This window comes from Osmerus mordax, chromosome 23 (genome assembly GCF_038355195.1).
Source record: "Osmerus mordax isolate fOsmMor3 chromosome 23, fOsmMor3.pri, whole genome shotgun sequence".
In the NCBI taxonomy this organism is placed as follows: domain Eukaryota; kingdom Metazoa; phylum Chordata; class Actinopteri; order Osmeriformes; family Osmeridae; genus Osmerus; species Osmerus mordax.
The window spans coordinates 6,655,033-6,676,133 of NC_090072.1; the positions used below are offsets into that span (position 1 = coordinate 6,655,033).

Consider the following 21,101-nt stretch of genomic DNA (forward strand, 5'->3'; position numbering starts at 1 on the left):
AATTGCAAAATGGGTTGCTTTCAGTGGATATTAGTTTCAGTAGCTGGCATGAGGAATAAAACAATCCTAAACAGTAAAGCACTTCAACGAAATCAGAACTGAACACCCATCTACCAAACACAGACTTGGGAGTCATGTTAAAAATCGTGCCTCAAGAAAATGTAACAAACAGCCGCTGGTTATGATAGTCATTGTGATGTATCTAATTACTACAAATGGTGGTCTCCATCTGTGTTAATGCCTCCCTCCTTGCACCCACAATTCATCCGGGGGAAAGGCAATTAATGAAATTACAGTATCACATGCTCCTTTAAGCGATACATATTTACAACATCAGTGCCTCTGGAAGTGGCTATGATGCCATGAATGCTAACAAACTGTAGCTTTCTAAAATGTCAAGCCCACAGTGCAAGCTGGGGATGAATGGCCAAAGGTTACACCTTTGTGTCTGTTTGGGATTAGAGACGCCTGCCAGTATGAGGTAGTTACATATCAAGAGATTAGTTGATGAACGCAGCTCTCAGCAAAAGATACACTTCTTGAAGTATAGATGATTGCATCAACAGTTTACAGCGCCAATGTAGAAGAGTTCTAGTCTATATTACTAAACAATTCCATGAGTCAAGTTTGCCTCTGTCACAATCCTTATTTCTTCCCTTTTCCTCTGACACCCTGTCAACCACAACTCTCTTTTAGTCCTCTTATCCTCCCTTCACACAGCCCCCCCCCCCCCCCCCCCCCCCCCCCAGTATCTCTCTTCCCCAAGGCACCATGACACAGAGGCCACTAGTGGGAATAAGATAGTTAATCTCTGATGGTTAAATGCTCTTGTATGGCCCTAAGCAATTCCAGTCAACCATCTACTTCTCTCTGCTTACCTTTTCTCATGGGACTCCATCCAGCTCTTTATTAGATGAACTACCGGGAGTGGGGTGGGGGCTTCTTTTAACTTAAGAATGTATAAGCCTATTTAGTTTTACTAAGCTGCAGTAATAGTTGGACTCGTTTGTTTGTTAGAATAACTTTATGTAAGGTAATGGTGGCTTAAATGAGCAATCCTCCACTAAATTGCTTAATTCTCTATGGGCCTTTTACCTCTAATATACTCGGTTTCCTGATAGCCTCTTAGATTTTAGAAAGTCCTCAACTGGGGTTCTCCACGCCCTTATGGCCAAAGTTGTATCCCCGATAACTTCATTTATTCTCTATGTATCTATCCACCACCATTGATAAGAGTTTGTAGTTCAGATGCTTTCATGTTCTCAGAACATCAGTTCAACACACAGGGAGCTTAACAGGTCATTTCTCAAACACAAACATACAAATGGTCTGAAAGACACCTGTTGCAGTGCATGCTAATGGTTACACTGCAACTAACTTTCAAGCTTCTGATAGACATCCACCATAGACACCCACAACTTGCCTAAATTAGATCCACTAAAGAAAAACAATCAAGAGCACAACGCCTCAAGTCTCAGTCAAGCAAAATAAGGAAAACCCCAAAATGGAGGTATTCAGTCCGACAGCCAATGAACAAACATGAGGTAAAACAACAGTCAACCAATCATCTTTCTCCCAGTGGAATGGGAGGACCTTCCTCGCCTGCAAGTTTAGCCCAGGTGAAACAAATCCTGACTAACGAGGTGGCTCCAATTTGGGAATGCCACACCTGAGCAAAGTAAAGATGTTTCAATGGAAGAGACACTAACACTGTTTGTTACCCAGTACCAGTAAAAGCAATCACTCTCAAACAATGAATTATATTCATATATATAGATAGAAAGACATGTTCTGTTGCTCTGTTACAAAAGGCCCACATGCTATTTATATGAGAATACAATCAAACAAAGTTCAAACTGATGGTCTTAATTTCCAATTGGGTCACAATCAGGGAACATTCAGAATTTGAAAAAGTCTGAATCCTGAAAGAACTCACACACAGGCCATTACAATCCAGCAAATAAAAATGACTTACCAGACATCTTCAGGTCAAAACAATTCAACTCCATGTGGTCCAAATACGTTTTCCAATTGAGGAAATCCCTTTATAATCCAGTAAACTGTATGAGTAGTGAATGTCCTTATTAATCCAAATGATCTTCACTTGAAGTAAATTGTGTATGAAGATTATCAAACTGTGTTCCAATATAGTTGTATTGCCCTGAACAAACAATTTCTACTTAAAACTAGCTCAAGATGACTGCTCCCATGCTTGCTTCCAACATTAAATAAATGTGGGCGTGGCTATGATGGTGCCTTCTGTGACTATGCAGATGCAAGGGTAATTACTGTAGGTCTTCTGTGAATCCTCCAGAAATATCCTAATAACCAACCTCGATGCCCAACCCCTGTTTTAAAATAATCTAGGTTATAATTATTATATAGGTTTTAAAGTATAAATCTAAACAGGTGTTATAATTTTAAAGGTCAGAGACAGGGAGGAAGAATACATAACAAACAATCCCAATTTAACCACAGTGTCCACAGTCATATAACAAAGCATCTAAGGGGCCAAAAGGACAACAGATAGGCTGTGTCCTCCTCCAACTGTGCTTTAATGCTTCCCCGTACTCCAATGTTGTCCCATCCCAGCGTATCGGAAGCTAATGTTCACGGCTCTCAGTAGCCAACTCGAGGGGCCCAGTGGTGATGGCCGCACAGTCATTAGCTTGCACTTAATAAGAAACCGCTTTTCGTGTCACAGAGAATTCATCACCCTGTGGATAAACCGTAGGCGTGCTGAGGAAGGTGCCACCAAATGTGTTTTAAATGACACAGCAATTTCCTCCGTTTATAATGTTTCAGGTGGAACCCCTGCCTGGAGCACAAAATGGAATCTGCCACCAGCGGTGTGCTGGGCAGGGTACTTCGAGCCCTTTGCCTTTGATGGCTACACCACTAGTAGTTCTTTTAGTCCAAGCTTTCTTTATGGCTGTTTCACGACTGGTTGTTCTTTTAGGCCAAACTTTTAATGGCTGCTACTACAGTGTTGGTTCTGGACTCATACCTTGAGAGGAGACAGGCATAGCAGATATGCAGTACTAGATGTACGGTATTAATGAATGGCTATCCGTGTACAGCCACATGTGGCTGTCAGCCATGAGGTGTCCGTCAATAACAAGTTTTGCCTGTGAACATACTCTCACATGCCTAGCAAAACAGAACAAAAAGTGTTGACATGCTTTGTATAAATGCAAAAAAAAGATGTGTGCTGTTGGTAGTCACAATTGGTAGTCACTTAAAGCACTTCAGTGTTGTACTAGAGTTGTGTTCATGTAACACTGGTTGGATAATATTAATACCTTTAATTTCATTTTAAACAATTCTGGTACTGTAACTCTTGTTTCAAAAAATAGCATGGGGAACATTGATAAATGCAATTAGACACATGTAAAGTCAACGAGGTCAAACATTTGGTTTATTTGCCATTTTGTCTTTCAGCATTGAAACATGTGTACTTAAGATACACAGAGATGGACACTGGAAGAAACCTCGAAAAAATGTGATCTTGGTCGAGCTGTGTTCACTGTTACCTTATGTTACACACACACTCCAACACACCCCTGAGAAACTACTATAAAAGTTGTTGACTTACTCTTCCTCCATGTTTGTCCCATTAAATGAATGAAAACCACATTTTCTCATTACAGTGAGTTAGTCACAGACATTTTGGGCCCATGCAGAAGCAATATGAGAGGTTTTATCAACATATTGTATTATGTAAGATTGACTGTGGGTTGTGGGGAAAAAGCACTTTGCCCATAGGCCTTCCAGGTCAAAATAGAGGAATCCTATGGAGGGGTGGTCATGGGCCAGAGTCATTCAAATACGCCAAAAGTGCTGATGCCTCCTGTTTACCTTGTGGTAATGGATTTGTTTGCTGCCGACCCCTCCCCCACTACCTCCTCGAAGGAATATAGTGGGCTTAGCTTCATTCACTTTCTGCTGCCCTGGCCATTTATTTTGATTAGCGGAATGAAGTCCTCCACACAGCTATACTGAGAATAATTGACACTGTGTCCTAGGAGGTCATGAAAAAATACACCTTGAGTCCAGAAAGCTGCGTGTACACTTACCCACTGCATGGCGGTGGAGTGGGAAGGGATTGCAGTCGGATGTGGAATGTGCATTACTGCTAGACATGGCAAAGAAAGCTGTCAAACTTGTCATAAATCATTTTCCTGCTTTTTTATTTCTCTGCTCCCAACTTCATTGACAGGATAATTGATGTGTGTTGTGGACATCAAACTTACTTTGACTATATTTTTTTCTGTCAGCTGGTTATCAGAGGTCACTGATATCAGAGGTGTAATTTAGGTAATAACCTTAAAGTGTCTCCTGTTGAGACATATTTATTAGATTCCAATCAGTTGTTCATTGGCACTTGAATTCAAGTGCCAATGAAGCACTAAGCACTTTAGGATTATGGTGTCGCCAATGTGAGGCCTTCACTTGGTAAATATAACAGGAACCTTACCTCTGACACGGATATGTATTTGCTTACCTTTCTATGTACATAGCTACTGTTGGATATAGCATTAGCTCCTAGGTCATTGGTGGATGGAAGTTAGCACACTGAGGACCGGAAGACGGGAACGAGCATGGATGAGGTAACTGGCCCAGATGCCGGGTGGGGTGGGGGCAAAGACAGATGGCAGGTCTACAGAGGTTGAGATCTGCGGAGGGAAGTTGCTGAGGAAGTGAAATTAACCTTCAGGTCTTTCCCCTCCTTCTAGCACCGTGCTGCTGTTAATTTGATGCCGCATCCCACCCAGCCACCTCAACTAGAACAGTTATAGTTCAAACATAAACAAAAGATGTGTCAGTCGATATGATGACAAGACGGCGCAATCCGAAAACAGCTTCGGCGATACAATGATTTGACGGTGCTGAGAGTTTGCTCGACCGCAGTACAGTATCTGCAGTGTCCCCACATGCAGTTGGGCAGCAAATATCTGCTCTCTTCACAGATCACTCGAAGGTCGATGCTTCCCTCAGCCTTGAATGGGGTGTAATGCGATGTGCATGCACACGCGGTGCAGCATCGGGTGCGGTGTCAGCTCTTATCTGCGCTTGTCATCTCCACTGAGCTTGGAGTCCAGCCGTTGGAAGATCCTGTATGTAATGTGATCATCAGCCTACTCCAGGGCATGGAGCCTGTCTCTTCGCTGAACGAGAGGCTCCTCCATTCTGGATGAGGAAGCCCCCAGGGTCCTGCTGTCCATTTCATTTGCCTGATACAATCGCTCCCCTGCATTGTTCCTTCAGTCCAGTGAAGCTAATACCTCAGAGACTTTGTTTTCTGCTCGTCTCCTTTGTTCAAAGTCCGCTGTGTAGGATGTTGAGATTTGGCTGTTATCTATTCCATTAGAGAAAAGTCACTGTATGGATGGGGATATGACCCCCCTGACATGATGAATCCTATGTTTCCTACTGTAAAATAATGCAAGTAGATGCGGAAGAGATCCAGACTCTCAACAATACACACCGAAGATAAAGATGTTTTAATCAAGGGGTTGCAGAATCCGACAGACGAATCCCGGAAAAGAAGTTGGTGAATTTGCGTGCCGGAGGCTACATCCAAAGTACAAAGCGGCTCTGGAGACGGACTGACAGGGGGTGGCTCTCAAAGTCTTGTCAGATTCAGATACAAATCAGGTCCTAATCTGAATATGAGGAAAAGGAGAGCGTTAGTGAACTGGTTCCCGCCTCATCTGGCTGCTGTGAACTCACATTCTGAAGCAGTAAGAGACAAACTGTTAGAGGTCAGGTCCTATTAATAAGAGAAGATCAATTTCTTCGGTTACCAGCGTGTTCAAGTGGGTGACGTAGGAAATTATGTCATTTCATTGACGGCTGCAGAAGTGAGGATTTGTGAAAGCCACAGCTGTCATGAGATGAGGAGAGCACTGTTTTAATAAAAGTGTTTTCCCTCAAGAGTTTAAAGTAGATCCGCTCTCATGTTCAACTAACAAACCTATACATTTACAAAAACATGCTGCCGCTACTGCTGCTATTAACTCTGACTTGGAAGCTTGAAAAGAATCTAATCTTGCCATCCAAATTTTAGATTGGGGCAAGCGCCAGGGGAGCATGGCAAGCTGTCTTTGTTAAAGAACAGATAAATGAGAAATGACTTACGTGGGGTGTTGTGATTGGCTGGTTGATTTCACCATTTTGCTGAATCTTGAGGAACAAAAATGAAACATCTGCTGGCTGCTCTGAAGTGCAATCTTCAGTGAAAATAGAAATATGATGACAATGACAGACTTTGTTATTTTCTTGTAACGTTATCACTGTGTCACTGTAAAGTTGACATTCAGGCTGGCAGGTTTATTTAAACAAAATGAAAATCCAATTTAGCTTATATCCGTCTAATTCTGGAAAACAAGTTGTAGCAATAATTTCTCTGATGGCAGACACAATACTTTCCCCAAAAGTGTCGTGAAGTTTTCATAAAGACAATTATATATTTTATGGTATGCAGATGGGCCTTAATCCACACAAGTACCCAGTCTGGTATTAAACCTAGTCCCTTTATTCTATCAGGCCATACCGTTGCATTGCCATTTCCCCAGAATCCTCTGTAAGTGAAACCTGTCGATTTCCTAATCAGTCGAAGTTTTCACAGAGATACCAGAATGAGTATATGTACTGTAACTCTAGGGGCACAAGACTAAAGCATATACTGTCAACTATATTCAGAGTACTCAAATGACATCTACAATATTCACTGCCTGGGCACCATCTATTTATTCTATTTTGTTATTCCCTTGTGACACTATAGTATTTCAAATCAATGTCACAGTTTCGAGGGTTCAACATATAAACCTAATTCTTCTTCTTTAAAAGTGCTAGATCTACAGTAATACTGTGTAAAGCTTGGGTTAGTACCTCTTGGTTTCTCTTTCTAACCCCCTGTAGATGATTTATCCTGGATACACTGTCAGGCTTGACAGTTACCATTATCTCTAGTACAGGGCTGAATGACATTTTCTTATCTGGCGTGAAGACAATTTTCTGATTCAACTCCTCATAATCTTACCTTGGATGAGTTCTCCAGGCCAACATGTATTGATTTCCAAACAGTTTCCATTAGCAAAGTGGCAAAAGAGTCAAAGTTTGCGTTGCCAAAGTGACTTTGCCATCCCATTGATCCGATTCATCATGGCTTGTGTGATAGTTTGTGAAATACTGTAAACAATTCACTTACTGTAAAACAGGTTTGGCAAACCTAATAAACTGAAAGTGTATCATGAAACAAGTGAAATGTTACAACATTGTGTTACATAGATAATATATCTAGAAAAACAAAGATATGTCGGTGTAACATAATTTTGTTGTTAGTATCCATAGCTTTCTGCTATGATTTTCAGATGCAACATTTTCCAATCCCTGTCCATGTCCATTTTATCAAAACAAGGCAGTCTGGATTTCCACCGGAAAAATTATATTGGAGAGTGACCAATATTGGTGTAGGTTCACTGACGTCAATGCTACAGTAATTGCACAATGGAAATCTATCAGGACCTGATGAGGCTCCATTTTCCTTTGACAGGAGAACTATGGATATTATTTCTGACCCAGCAAGTGGAAGGTATAACTGCCTCATCAGTCTTTCAAAGTCAATGACAAGTGAAAGAAAAAAGGGACACTATGGTGCATAACACTGACATTTTTTAATAGAATTCATTTATAACAAATGGAACTTGTGTCAGCAAAGAACTGATTTTCATACAGACTTCTTTCGCCACCAATGTAACCTAAGTAAGAAAATAAAAAGCACCCCTTTCATTCAGAAAAAAAAACAGTTTACGCTTACAACTAATCAGAGGTAATTGTATGATTTCTTTTAACAAGCCTTTTTTTTTTTTTTACAATTTCATTAATTAATTTCAGTCTATGCATCCAGACGAGAGATAGATAGAGAGCAGAGAACACGTTTATTTCTGTAATGACACTCCAAGCTTGAATGGCGAAGCCACGATAACAGATGGTTGGGACAGATTTCAGAACTCGTCTGTTTGAGTAACCATGGCACCAGAATGGATGCTCTTTTTCGCACAAACTTTTTTTTGTCTTTTTAAAGTTGATACCTTTTTGTGTTATTTACATACACACAAAGTGAACGATTAAGGAGATTCTTACAGATGGGTTCAAGTAATATATTATTGGGTTTAGAATCAATAGGGCAGTGCATAGTACAAAGATATAGAAAGTGCAAATCTTCCTACTAGGCCAACTGTGGCCACTCTGCAATGTTTCTCCATGCATGTGAAAAAAAAGAGATTAAATGGGAAAAAAAATATTGTGAAGTCAGTTAATGAACACAGACTGCTGAACTAAATACAAAAGTGGCATTTGCCACAATGAGATTAAATAATAGCACTTTATACCTTAATGTTATGAAAAAGGAGTACAAAAAAAGGTTAGTAAGCAATGAACACAAAAAAAGGACAAAACAAAGATTTAGCTGCTAGAAATAACAAGGGAAAGAAAGCTCCTGGAATGCACATCCACAAAGCTGAAAGAGCCAGGGTAAATAGGTGTCCGAAATATAGACTCGTTGTTAGATACTACACTGAAAACTGCACTTAACTGTTATGGTTTCTATATCAATAGTGGCCGCACCAATTAATTTGGAGTGGCCAGTAGAGTATCACAGATCTTGAAGTGTGTTGGTCAATAATTGTGTGTCTAATGCATTATGCTGCAACTTTGTAGTCGTGAGTTTAGACATCATGCACACATTTAGCCAGAATTGGTTCTGATAGCAAATGTATATGCAGTTTTTTTAAATATCTCTACATGTCTGTGTCTTTGAAATTGATACACAGGAAAAGAAACCTATGGAAGGGATGGTAATTAATCTCTAACATAGAAATTGTTTCATGCTATGCTATTGAATTTGTGTGAAGGTTGTGAATTACATGGAAGTTTTTTTTTACCTCAGCCACAATAAGGCCACATTAAATGAAAAGAGGAGCATTGCAATGTAAGGATTTGCATATATAATCTCATAATGTAACAAATGAATACTTCTGGTGAAGAAAATTAAATACAGTAATACTATATTCATGGTCTACTCAAAAGAATACATTATGTTAAATGAATATTATAAAAACAGGCATAAATATAAGGCACTCTAAATGCAAAATGATAACATGTTAAGTGTTTCAAAACCTCAAAAAAGTGATGTCTTTGTACCTTGCCCTATTGTATGGAACGATGCTTAAGCGACCTCCTGTATGAAACTATAGACTGTATGAGTGTATCTATATGCACTGTTGATGTTTTGAGTGACACTTGACATTCCCACTTCAACACCTCACTCAGAGAACAACACTGTCATGACTTAACAAGGTACCCACATGAACCCTATCTATAATACACCTATTTATTGCACAAGAAAAGATGCACCGAATCAGAATACGATTTTGTCCTACTGATGTGCATTCCAGTGAAAAATCTCTTCATTTCCCCCATAGCACAGAAATCTCAACATGGAAGCTTTCATGTACCATCCATTCATATATAATCATTAATTATGTACTTTATACCAATACATTTATAATATATGTTATATTAATACTTTCATTTATATATACTTTATATGTTAATCTTCTATTTTATCAAACATAATCATGTATAGCTAATTCATCAGGGTCTCATCTCATTATCATCATTCTAACATGGAAGAACTAAGATAATCGGTAGCAGCAACTTCATACTTTGCGCATCCCTGTTGATTCCACAAAGCCCCAGTTTTTTCCATGGGTGAACTCAAGTTATGTATGTGATCATGGACAAAAATAAAAAGAATAAAAAATAACATAAACCCTGTAACAGTCCAGAAGGTTTGCAGTTTGAATACAGGACTGCACAGTGTGCAAGAAACAAACCAAAAAGAGCAAGAATCATTGGGAGCAAAATCTCTCTGCATGATAACAGTTCTACACTTAAAACAAAACAAAAAAACAGTACCCAATTACTTTGTATCATTTGTAAAAAAAAAAGAAAGAAAAAAGAAAAAAAAGAAAGAATAAATTCACACGTTTCAAAAAGAAGCACATATTAGGCGTATAATAAAGTACTAAAAAACTAAATCAATAAGCTTAATCTGTTTCATATATCTTTTAACAATACCCTCCCCCATTATTGTTAAATGATGGACATTGTGACAGGAAACGGGGTTTTTAATCGTTATTACTTTAGTTTCGTCCTGTTTTCATAGTGGACCAAGCACTGGTGTCTTCTTTTTGATGGGGTGTCTGTGTGTAGTTGATTGTGGAACAGAAATATCTCTTTACAATGTGCATCAAGTTTATAGCCATTCTGTGTGCCTCCAATGCCTCTCGTAAGGGTTCATAATCATTGATGCATTACTTGTCAATTCTCTTATTGTTTGTCATGGTATCTTTTCAGTTGTTTCTTTGTGTCTTTTAGTTTTTGTGAACCATGGTGAATCCTTGAAGCAACAGAAAAAAATAATCCCATTGGATGCTTCAACAGTCTGGATCCCCTTGTCACCCTCTGTCCCAGGGTGAGGTCTATGGGTTTGGGAAATAATTGGTCCTCCTGGAATCATCGTAAATATTTCTTTTGACATTTCGTGTCTCACATCCAACACTTAAATGAGTCGTTAGCTAGGAGTTTAGAAGTACTTTCTCAAGCAGGAAATTATGGCTCAGTAGAGAGGCTCGCTGGGGTTCATACTGCCAAAGGGCCCTCTGCTTTTCCTTCTGTCAAGGGACTTCTACGTTGCATAGTGATCAAAGCTTCCCAGGTATTCCAAACCAGCTCTGTAACAGAACTGGTATTGATCCTGTGGAGAAAGAAGTGTGGGTCACATTGCCTCCTCATCAGTATATCACTGTAGTCTTTTCTCACTATCTATATGCATTAATACTGGCTGTCTCAATGTATTCTTTTGAGTACAAAAAAAAATGACTAAATGTCTTCCACTGGTCTCTGTTCTATTGTTTTTCAAATCTCATTATCATTTTCTTTTGTATTTGCTTCGGTTCTGAAATTAGACAAATGGATTTCAAAACCCAACAGGGCAGAACACTGCTGTTCTAAGCAATTTCAGCAAGTTAGTTGAAAGCTTTTGTTAGCCTCTCATATTGATCTAAGTGTAGTTTCTCAACTTTTAAGATGAGGGTGGCAAGTGGGATATTTTAATGAATGACAACAGAAAGACGCAATGTTTTGATTTGACAACATGGAGGTCAGAGTGGCAGGTATGAGTGGAAGGCCAGCTCAGAAACTCGAGAGTTGTTCTTTAATTATATTTTTTATGTATTTCTCAGGCAACAGATACAATGAAGAGAGACAAGAAATTTAAGAGAGAGAGAGGAGCACATGCAGGAAAAAAGCTTCCCTCCAGGAGCATTTTTGAAGGCCTGGACTCATCATGGAGTGAGGAGCCTCAGTAAGTCAGAAAGTAAACAATCTATGAAGTAACCTATCTATGAGTCGCTGTAAATCTCACCTCTGTCTGCACCATGGCCGGCCTCTGTGTCCGGAGCATTTTCACCGTCTGGAAGATGTCCACCACACCCTCGTACCTCATCCTTTCCAAGACAATGCTGAGGGTGATGAAAACTCCGGTTCTACCCACACCCGCACTGGGAGAAAAAAACAAGTCATCAAAATGCTGTTAGTTAGCAGCCACACCACAACCCAGTGTAGACTTATTAACAGTTGTTTTTCCTTGTTCATCTTCACTGCTCCCCCCCCCCCCCCCCCAACACACGCCAATTTCCATTCACTGATGATTTACACCAGATAAGCACTAGGCAATGTTCATTTAAAGTCTGGATATATTTCTCATCTCTGAAGGATCAAAGCAAAGCTTGTAGTATTGTTTCCACTACAAAGAAAGCTTAATGCTTTAAGTGTCCTTGGGGACTCAAAAGGAAAGTGTGCTCTGACATCTCATGCATTGCTCCTAAGCTGTTTGAACTCACTACCATCTGAAATGCTCCTTCGCCTGGCCATTTTAAAAATGAGCTTAAAACGTACCTTTTTAATTAGGTTTTTAATTGTGTCTGTTCTTAATGTTATTGTATTTTATGTTTAATTATTGTATTTTTTACCCTACTGTAGCAGCAAGAAAGGCACATTTCAATTCAAATGTATTATTATCATTATTGTTATTATTATATCTTAATACTATTACATTTGAGTTATTTTGCAAAACCTTCTATCCCAAACTACGTAATAGCTTACCATTTTATTTCTTTACTTATGCTCACATCGAAAACAAGGTGTCATCTTAGAGTTCAGCTACTTACCTACAATGGACTGAAATAGGCCCGTCTTGGCCAAACTGCTCTTTCGTTTTATGCACTTGGCCGATGAAATCAATGAAGCCCTCTCCCGATTTTGGCACTCCTTGCTCAGGCCAGTCTGTAAACTGAAACTGCCTCACCGTCCTTGACTGTCCGTCCTGGGAGACGGAAAGAGGCACCCAGAAACAGAGAGAGACTGTGAAGAGGACTTAAACACGACGTCAGAAGGCAAAGTACGAGCAAGGATGTCAAGGCAGCCCGACAGAAGGTCCACGACAGCTCTTTCCGGAACTATCGTCAAACTCTCACATAACAACTCTGGTGTTTCTCAGTCAGACGTATCAGCGTCTCAGGAGAATGGGGGAGCAAAAGGCACACGGTTTAAAGCGCCATAGAAAGCGGGTTTGTTGCTAAAGATATCCGTCGTTTCACCTGAATGTATTAATACATGAATACTAATGACGTGAATTCCTTTGATGTGCTGCGTGTGCCAGGCTGTTGAAGAGCTGGTCTTTGAGGGGGTGAATTACTTAAGTGATATTGTATCCCCTTGATAAGGGAAGCAATCCCACTGAGGAACCAGGGTAACACACACTACAAAGGAGAAGCCTGCGCCATTTATCGGCGTAAGCCTTTGATGGAATTAAGCCTTTCGGTTAGCCCAGCGCCGCCGGCGTCAATTTTGTTTTTACACATTGACATGTGTCATAATTCTCTCCAATATATGCAAATGCATATGTTTATCCCCGTTCGCCATGCGCAATTATTGGATTTTCGGCCAAGATGTTGGTTCAGGAGCTACTGCGTGGTCAACAGACGGATTTGCCAACTATTGCTGTCGACGCCGTCAATCATCATTTAAAAAATCAACTGGATTTTGGCTGTTGGAGTTAGGATTTACGAGATTTCCAAGATTCATAATGTAAACAGAAGAGGGAATTTGGAACCAACACTGGCGGCGTCAAATGTAGACGGGGTGTTCATTCAGGGAACCGGCGTTCTGTACTTACTCTGGCGTCAGTCACTTTGAACTCCCTCAGGATGTACTGGGGCATGTTGTACTCAGCCATGGGGTCCACCACAAAGTACTGGTATCTGGCCGACCTCTCTGCTGGCCAGTACTGGTGGCACTTTTCCTGCAGTGGAAAAAAGGAGGCAAAAGTCAGCCAAACGTTTTCATCCACAGCGCTGCTACGTCCACAGAGGGGCCACGACTAGCGGCTGCTCGTCGTACCCTGCCCATCTCTCGGAGCTTGGTCAGCATGACCACGATGGTGGAGTTGTGTTCCCAGAGCATCCTCCAGAAGTCCTCTGTGGTCTCGGCCAGGGGCCCTTGTGTGGCGATGTAGGCTTTCTGTTGCCTGTAGGAATGAGAACAAAACGGATGAAAAGAGCTTCCTGATTGCGTATCTCACTTTCACATTTACATGTAGTCATTTAGCAGACGCTCTTATCCAGAGCGACTTACAGTAAGTACAGGGACATTCCCCCCAAGGCAAGTAAGGTGAAGTGCCTTGCCTAAGGACATAATGTCACTTGGCACGGTCAGGAATCAAACCGGCAACCTTCTGATTAATAGCCCGATTCCCTAAACGCTCAACCATCTGTCCCCCCCTTTTACTCTTCCCTTTGAAAACGATGAAATGTTTTGTCATCAAACGATAGGCTATGGTATGTGTGAGATGCCCCAGTTATGGAATTCTACAGAATACAGTATATACAGTCCAATTGTTTTTCTGGTCATTTGGCAGACAGAATCAAGGATCACCTGTATCCATCAATGAAGCTGGCGTTGATGTAGTCTGAGCCTTCCACACCTCGGATGGGCTGGAGACACACCCGCGTCGACTCGTATGGCATAATGTTGACAAGGCGGTTCTTGAACTTGTTGCAGGGGAGATTGGCACTGATGAATCGCGACGTGTGGGCTTTAGTGTTGGCTAGGCGCTGTTGAGGGAGCGATAAGAGAGTTAGCTCATTATCTATGGAGTGAATGCCGCTGGCCCTTTCTTTCCCCCCTCTGCCACCCAGCGCTTGACATTAAAAGAGAAGGCTTGAGTAAAATAAAGATGTAAAAGCTATTAATAATATCATGGTAGCACCGCAGTGGGGGGAGGCCTGCACGGGATTATGGTCCTGAGCTGCCAAATATTCTGAGTAAAAAATATATGTTTACTACTTCTGTGGTTACATATTTCATATTAGCGTTAAGTATGCAGAGGGGAACCAAGGGGATTATTGTCTGTGCTCAGCCCTTGCAGAAAGAAAGAAAAAAAAGAAAAGAAAAGCCATGCGTTATGATGGAAAGGGAAAATGAATGCTGGATGGAGCCTGGAGTGGACAGGAGAACAGGTAATCTAACCTGTTTATCATCTCTTAGTGGTATCAGCATCCATCACTGAACGGGGGAGGAGGAGCGTGACGAGCCGTGCATGCAGCTCTTCTACATCACCGCTCATTGAACATGCAGGCTGGGTTTCAAAGCCCCCTTTGGCAGGAGGCCTCGTCTCGAGGTGGTGGTGGTGGGTGGAGTGTGGGGCTGTGTTTAGCATTTGCTGTAAAACTAGCTCGCTTTCTTTTCTTTTCTTTTTTTTTTTACGGAAGGGAAGGAAGGAGTTGGGAAGGGGAGAGCCCAGGGAAGGGGGCATTTAACCCATGTCGGGTTGCAACAGAGGGCTGCTAACTGGAATGGCAGGACGACCACAGGCCCCAGGCTGTCTCGCTAGGCTGATGGGAACTGGAAACAACGTCTGGAGGGGGGGACTGAGATTGGCCAATCAATGACGCCAGGGCCTTTATGTGACTCGGGTTGGGGGGCGACCTACGTTATGAAGAAGGGGCCGAATGAATTTACTTGAAACCATATCTAACCACAAATCTAACTTTGAGTAAAAAGCAAAAAAAAGAAAAGATAGTTGCTGCAAGCCTTCCCAGGCCAACTTGGAGGCATAAAGATACTGACTCACAATGCTGTTCCTCGTTATTTATTTTAACAGGGCAATTTCCTCCTCATTCCCAATGCTCCCTCCTGCCCCCAAGCAGACAGAGCAGCACACACAGTTCTACAGGGAGCAGTTGAGCTATGCAGCACGAGCCCTAGGCGTCCCCCAATACTCCATGAACTGGAGATCACTTATACCTAAATAACTACCCCATTCGATCCACAGAGGAGCTCCGATGGCGGGACCCTACCAAACTGGGCTGAACACGAATCGCCCTCGCGGCCCGACCCCCGACCCCGACCCTTTCTCACCTTAAACTCCAGCTCCATTCCCGTGACGTTCTCCCCGCCCTCGACCTGCGTCAGCTTCTGGATGTAGGCGAAGAGGTTCCGGGCGGGCACCTCGGTGGTGCCGCAGGTCACGGCCTCCTGGAGGGCGTCGTGGATGAAGACGTACTGGTCCTCCGTCTGCACCATGTAGTTGCGCTGCGCGCGCATCAGCGTCACGTGGCCGTAGATGTCGGCCGTCTTCTCGTGCTTGATGCGCTCCAGCATGGCGTCGATCACGATGAAGCAGCCCGTGCGGCCCACGCCGGCGCTGCGGAGGCACGCGCGGGGAGAGAGGGAGGAGGAAGGGTCTGTTAGAGGGCGGATCACAAGCGGCTGGCTTCTCTCGTTCCAAGTCTGCTCTCGAGCGGGCTTTCGCGTTCGTGGTTGAAAAGCAACGCAAGACTGGAAGGTTGGATTCAAACCTGACAATGAGTTTGAGCAAATGACTAAAATGATCGATTTGTATTTATTATATACTGCCACACCTGACCTATGACCCCATCACCACTATCCATATTCCACTATGTACCGTGTAAGCTCTTCACCTGTCACACTGTTTGCTGTTAAGTGATGGAGGTGAAAGGCAGGTTACAGGCACCACCGCCCAGGAAGAGGTGAGAGTGAGTGGGGGGTGTCCCCGTCCAAAGGTTGCCGCTGCAGGGATGACCGTTTGGCTTTGAGCTTAATCAAATCTGAAGAGCTGCAGTGAAGGCGAGGTTCTGGCCACGGTGGGCTCTCTGCTGGCACTGCCTTCCCTCCCTCTACCCCCCGCCTGTCCCCTTCAGTCCATCTGAGCTAATCACTCGCTCAGCCAGGCCGTTTAACCTCTATCTGGAACCCTCAGAAGCCCCTCACCACAATAGTGCTGCACACACATTTTGTGTGTGCGAGTGTGTGACTTTGAGAGCTCTGCAAATTTGTTGGACAACTTCTGAGAAGTGCAGCTGACTTCAATTACTACCATTAGATTAGCGCTCTCTGCTAAAATGGCATAATGGCTTTTGAGGAGGCGCTGAAAGGCCGGTCTCTTCATTAAGACTCCCGTTGGAGAATTTTTACATTAGTGCCGATGAATAAAGAGTGCTTCGAAAAGCCAGAGACCAAAAAAAAACATTATCTTTAAACTGTTTGGAGGTCTGACAGGAACACATGCAGCATAAACATACACATAATGCATAGCACAGTAAAAGATTGCAAGAAGCAGGTTTCAAAACCAATACACCCCCCCCCCCCCCTGCCGTAGGAGTTATGACAGCAACATGCTTCAACACATCAATTCATCGCCATCCAAACTTTCATCGTGAAGTTCAGTTTTTCACTCTGTTTCACTCAGCTGCATTAGTGAGGTTCAAACTCCTGTCTGTCTGCCTGACAGTTTGTCTTCCGGAGTCGAGCATTGACAAGACAGTCCTTGCGCTCCGCGCTCTAAAGTAAATAGGTTATTCAATCCATTAAGCTGACGTGACTACGAGGTGTGTGCCTCGCTCCCCTGCATTCTTCTCCTGAAAGAGCATTTGTTTTTCAATTTATACCTCAGTAAAAATACAAAAAAAGAATAGGGAGGGCAAGAAAAACTCAAGAGGGAGGAGAGTTGGTCCCCGGGGCCTCTGTCTGGTTAATGTGCCATGCTGCTTTGGAACTGTGTGAGGAGGGGAAATTAAGACACATGGCTGTTCGCTAAAAACAAATCATTATATAGTTTGCATTTAAATGTTTGGTGGTAGCTGATTGATTTTGTGATTTACTCTTATGCTGGCTTTTGGCTCGAGGTTGAGGAAATTACCATATTCCCGTCCATTTCTGGATCACTTACACTTACTTGCATAGTGTATTTGTGTGTGTGTGTGTTTAAGTTGGTGTGTGTGTATAGGAATGAGCACTGTGAGAAAGCATCTCAGGCATATTTGGAGAGTGAATCACTTCCAAGTCTAGGAGCGCCTCTGAGCACAGGGGAAAACAAAGAGGTGGAAAGACGGTTCTCCCCCGTGCGCCAGCTGTTTCCAATCCGTAACCGATTTTACAGTCTGAGTCCCAGGCGCAGGAGAGTGATGACCTGCGAGAGAACAAGTGACAGAGTGACAGCGCTGAGAGCTGGAGGGATGGCGGGGTGGACGGAAAAGATAGAGGAGAGGCAGGCTTTGTTGGCGTGGGGTGGGTGACATCGCAAGTTGGCTTGCCCCCCCCCCCCCCCCCCCCCCCCCCCCCCCCGTTATCTGTGAGAATGTGGGGGGAGGGGGGGGGTGTTTGTGAGTTTGGCAGTCGAGGGGCTGGTGGACTTAGCCTGCTAACGACCTGACAATGGCTGCTCTGACAGCCACGGCCAGCTGCTTGGGACGTCGGTGGACATTAGCATCAGGCTAACGTGTATGCCGGAGTTTGGGGAATAGACGGGGGAGAATTACACGGTAAGATACAGCTGCAACCCGCCTTAAGTAGATAAAGCTTGGACAGCGGTAAAAGCAATTACAAGTGTATTGTTACCAAATGTATTTCTGTCAGGCAACCTCTCAAGCCACCCTCTCACGCATTAAACACACACACACAAACCCCCAAAGTACAGTACCAACTTGCACATCCGCCCGGCTCATTGAATCCCTGATAATGATGACATTTAGACATATAATTATTTTCATTGCGAGTTTGACAATTGTGTCCTTTTATTCAACTGTATTTTTGCCTGTCTTTCGGGCACAATAGCAATGATTGGGCATCATCGTTGAACCCTTCTATACGCTCATACTACAACTGGGGGTGTGTGGGGGGTGGGGCTTCCTTGGATGTTTCCTGTAACACTTGTGTGTCTGCCTGTCAGACACTGTCTAACCTTCGTCCTGCATTGTGGGAGTGTAGACAGGAAGTCCTTGCGAGGTGACCGGGGCGTGGGACGTGGGTTAATGTAGGCAGGGCCTCCTCACTGTGCAGCGGAGCCAGGGAGGGCGATTAAAAACAGGACCTCCGACATCCCGCGGATAGCGAGGTTTGCGTTGCTGTGGAATGATGGCTGGTCTTCTCTCCTTTTTCAAAAGCGATCCCTCCTCTCGTGCCCACGTCTACAGCTGCACTGCTCAGACATGCAGCGTCTTGATCGGTCAACCACAGGCCTTGACGATGAGGGAAACATCCATGTTGTCTATCCAAACAAGGGACAAGGGGATGCGGCAAAAATGGCAGAAATTACGTTAAAACGTAACGTCAAAGCTCGCCAGGGTTGAAGCGTTGACGTAAAGTAGCGAGGGGCCATCCAAGCCCAGCAAACTCATCGATCTCTTTGCGAGTGAATGAAATCTTCCACAATCCATTGGAACAACCTGTGTGACACAGGACCAAGAGTTGCACCTTTTTCCCTTTGAGCGGAGGAGAAGGCCCGTGATCCCGGTGACATTCAATCATGTCAGAGGGACTTCCGCTGAGCACTCATAACGCCTGGGTAGACCTGTCCCCAATAGAATCCCTGCAGCATGCGACCCGGGGTTAGAAAACGCTTGAAACTGGGAGGCCCAGGAATCAGTTTACTGCTGCGCGGTGCTGGTTGATGGCGATGGGGAGGGAGGAAGGGTCGCTTTTACAATATACTGCCTCCCCCGTTTAAGAAAAGATGACCTCACCTTGCAAAAAGTTCTACGAGTGGGAACACATGAATGTATTTTTAATAACATCCGTCTTCACTGCTCCTGAGGGGAGAACTTGGCAGACCTCCACCTTGACCGGGCTTGGGAGAGTCTGCACGTGCAACATAAACTACTCTGTTGAAACATGGGGATCGTTTACAGTCATCCGAAGCTGGAAGATATTTACGTTTTTTTTTTTAACATGCTTTGTTGAGGGTGAGGAAAGCTTTTATTTGGGCAACAAGATTTAGGTGTACCAGCAACTACACGGATATTCACTCCTGATCAACTTAAGTCTACAGTTTTTGGGGAGAAATCCTTGACCTAGTATTGACCCACGTAGGTAATGGTTTGGTTATGGTTTTGATCATGGTTCCTTGATTTTGGCGACTTTCACAGGGGGGTGGAGGACAGGGAAATGTAACAGTGGGTTTTTGTGGGACAGAAATGTGTGACGACCCTCTACTGTCAAATTCCTAATGTCCACTCTTAAAGCTTCTGTAAATTGGGGTCTCTATCTACGGAGTGAAAACAACGCAGTTGAATAAATATCTCTTGAGGCCCAGTCCACTTTGGTCTGACCATGCCAAATTAATTCCGCTCCCTGAACTCCAGTGGCCGTGACAAATGACAAGATTTTTGAGTGTGTACGCGTGTGTGGGAGTGTAGCAGAATGTGAGTGTCTCAATTCAAAATCTAAATGTCTGCTACTGTGTGTAGGTACATTACATTCCAATAGATGGAATGAGTCTTTCCTCTCTCTTTTAAAAATAACAGGTAACCCTCAACCCCACAGTTTGTTTTTTGGTTTATTTGAGTAATTTGTGACTTGTTTTGCATAGTTACCAAAGAAAACAGCCTTGTTTAAGTCTCCATGCCACACTTTCGACAAATAATAGCTTGACCAACTAGTTATTGAAATGCTCTGGAGACTGCAGTCTACATTGCAGTTAATGAAGCAGGACACATTTATTTGTATCTTTTTAAACAGACAACTTTGAAGTTAACTTTCCAATGTTGTGAAGGAAACTGCAGTACAAAAAAATACAAATAAAATGGCGGCCTGTCAAGACTCGTGGAGACTGTGGGAGTGTTTGGGATTTGTAGCGCAGCCCTTTATCTGATGCGGGGCAAGGAATTAAAACTCCCATCTGCAGAGTGACATTAATTCTCACATTCTGCTTTGCTGTAAAAAGTTGGGATTTTTCAATTTAAACTGATTCTCCAAGTGGCTCTAATTAACTCTGGCATGTGGTAATTTTAATTCTTCGGTAATCCCTTCTTTTTTTGTCAGTTTCCGACACAAGTTTGTATCTTCTTGTCCGCTCGCAATCTCTGCTCCTTCATATTCCCTCTCTTTCTCTCTCCGTCTTCCCCCCTCTGTTGCTCTAAAGCCTCTGATGACTTGCCGGGTTTAGAGGACCCAGACAGCTGTGTTCTTCTGCTCTTTGTGCCTCTCTGTCGGGAGTCTGGCCTACTGGAGGCGAAGAAGAAGTGTGAAGATAGTGCTTTTCTTTTTTTGGGGGGGGGGGGCGCACCAACCTCAGGGATAAGCCGGGGCCCTTGTGCGCTGCTGATGTGCGACATGTTACAGAGGGGAGGAGGACATGTCTGTGTGCGATTGTGTGGGAGGGATGCGATTGTGTGGGAGGGATGCTCAAGTTTGCTGAGGGCACTGACACAGTAATCTGTGTCGTCTGTTGTGGCAGAATACCTTCAGATCTAAAAATCCCTTTTGGTCTCAGTGGGTAGTATTTAGCTCATGTTATCTAGTTTTTTTTTCCATATTTTTCTTCTTTCCTTTCATCTGATGGTGAGTTGAAGTGGTCTTTTCTTTATCCCTGCTTCTCTCTCTGTCATGTTTATCTTCGGCCTGTCTATATATCTTGTTTTCTGTTTCTATCATCTCGGGCATTCTTTACTATG

General features: G+C 43.2%; 1 protein-coding gene across 1 annotated transcript in view; it reads right to left on the reverse strand.

Annotated features, from left to right (window-relative positions):
* Positions 1-7,673: 7,673 nt before the first annotated feature.
* The window catches only part of LOC136967916 (receptor-type tyrosine-protein phosphatase delta-like), a 131,518-nt gene continuing 118,090 nt past the window's right edge, over positions 7,674-21,101 (reverse strand). The window contains exons 31-37 of the mRNA XM_067261915.1: positions 15,550-15,835; positions 14,065-14,243; positions 13,531-13,657; positions 13,307-13,432; positions 12,300-12,454; positions 11,495-11,630; positions 7,674-10,825 (exon numbers count right to left, since the gene is read on the reverse strand). Of these exons, the coding sequence (XP_067118016.1) occupies positions 10,757-10,825; positions 11,495-11,630; positions 12,300-12,454; positions 13,307-13,432; positions 13,531-13,657; positions 14,065-14,243; positions 15,550-15,835 (1,078 nt within the window). The 3' untranslated portion in view covers positions 7,674-10,756. The remainder of the gene's footprint in view (positions 10,826-11,494; positions 11,631-12,299; positions 12,455-13,306; positions 13,433-13,530; positions 13,658-14,064; positions 14,244-15,549; positions 15,836-21,101) is intronic.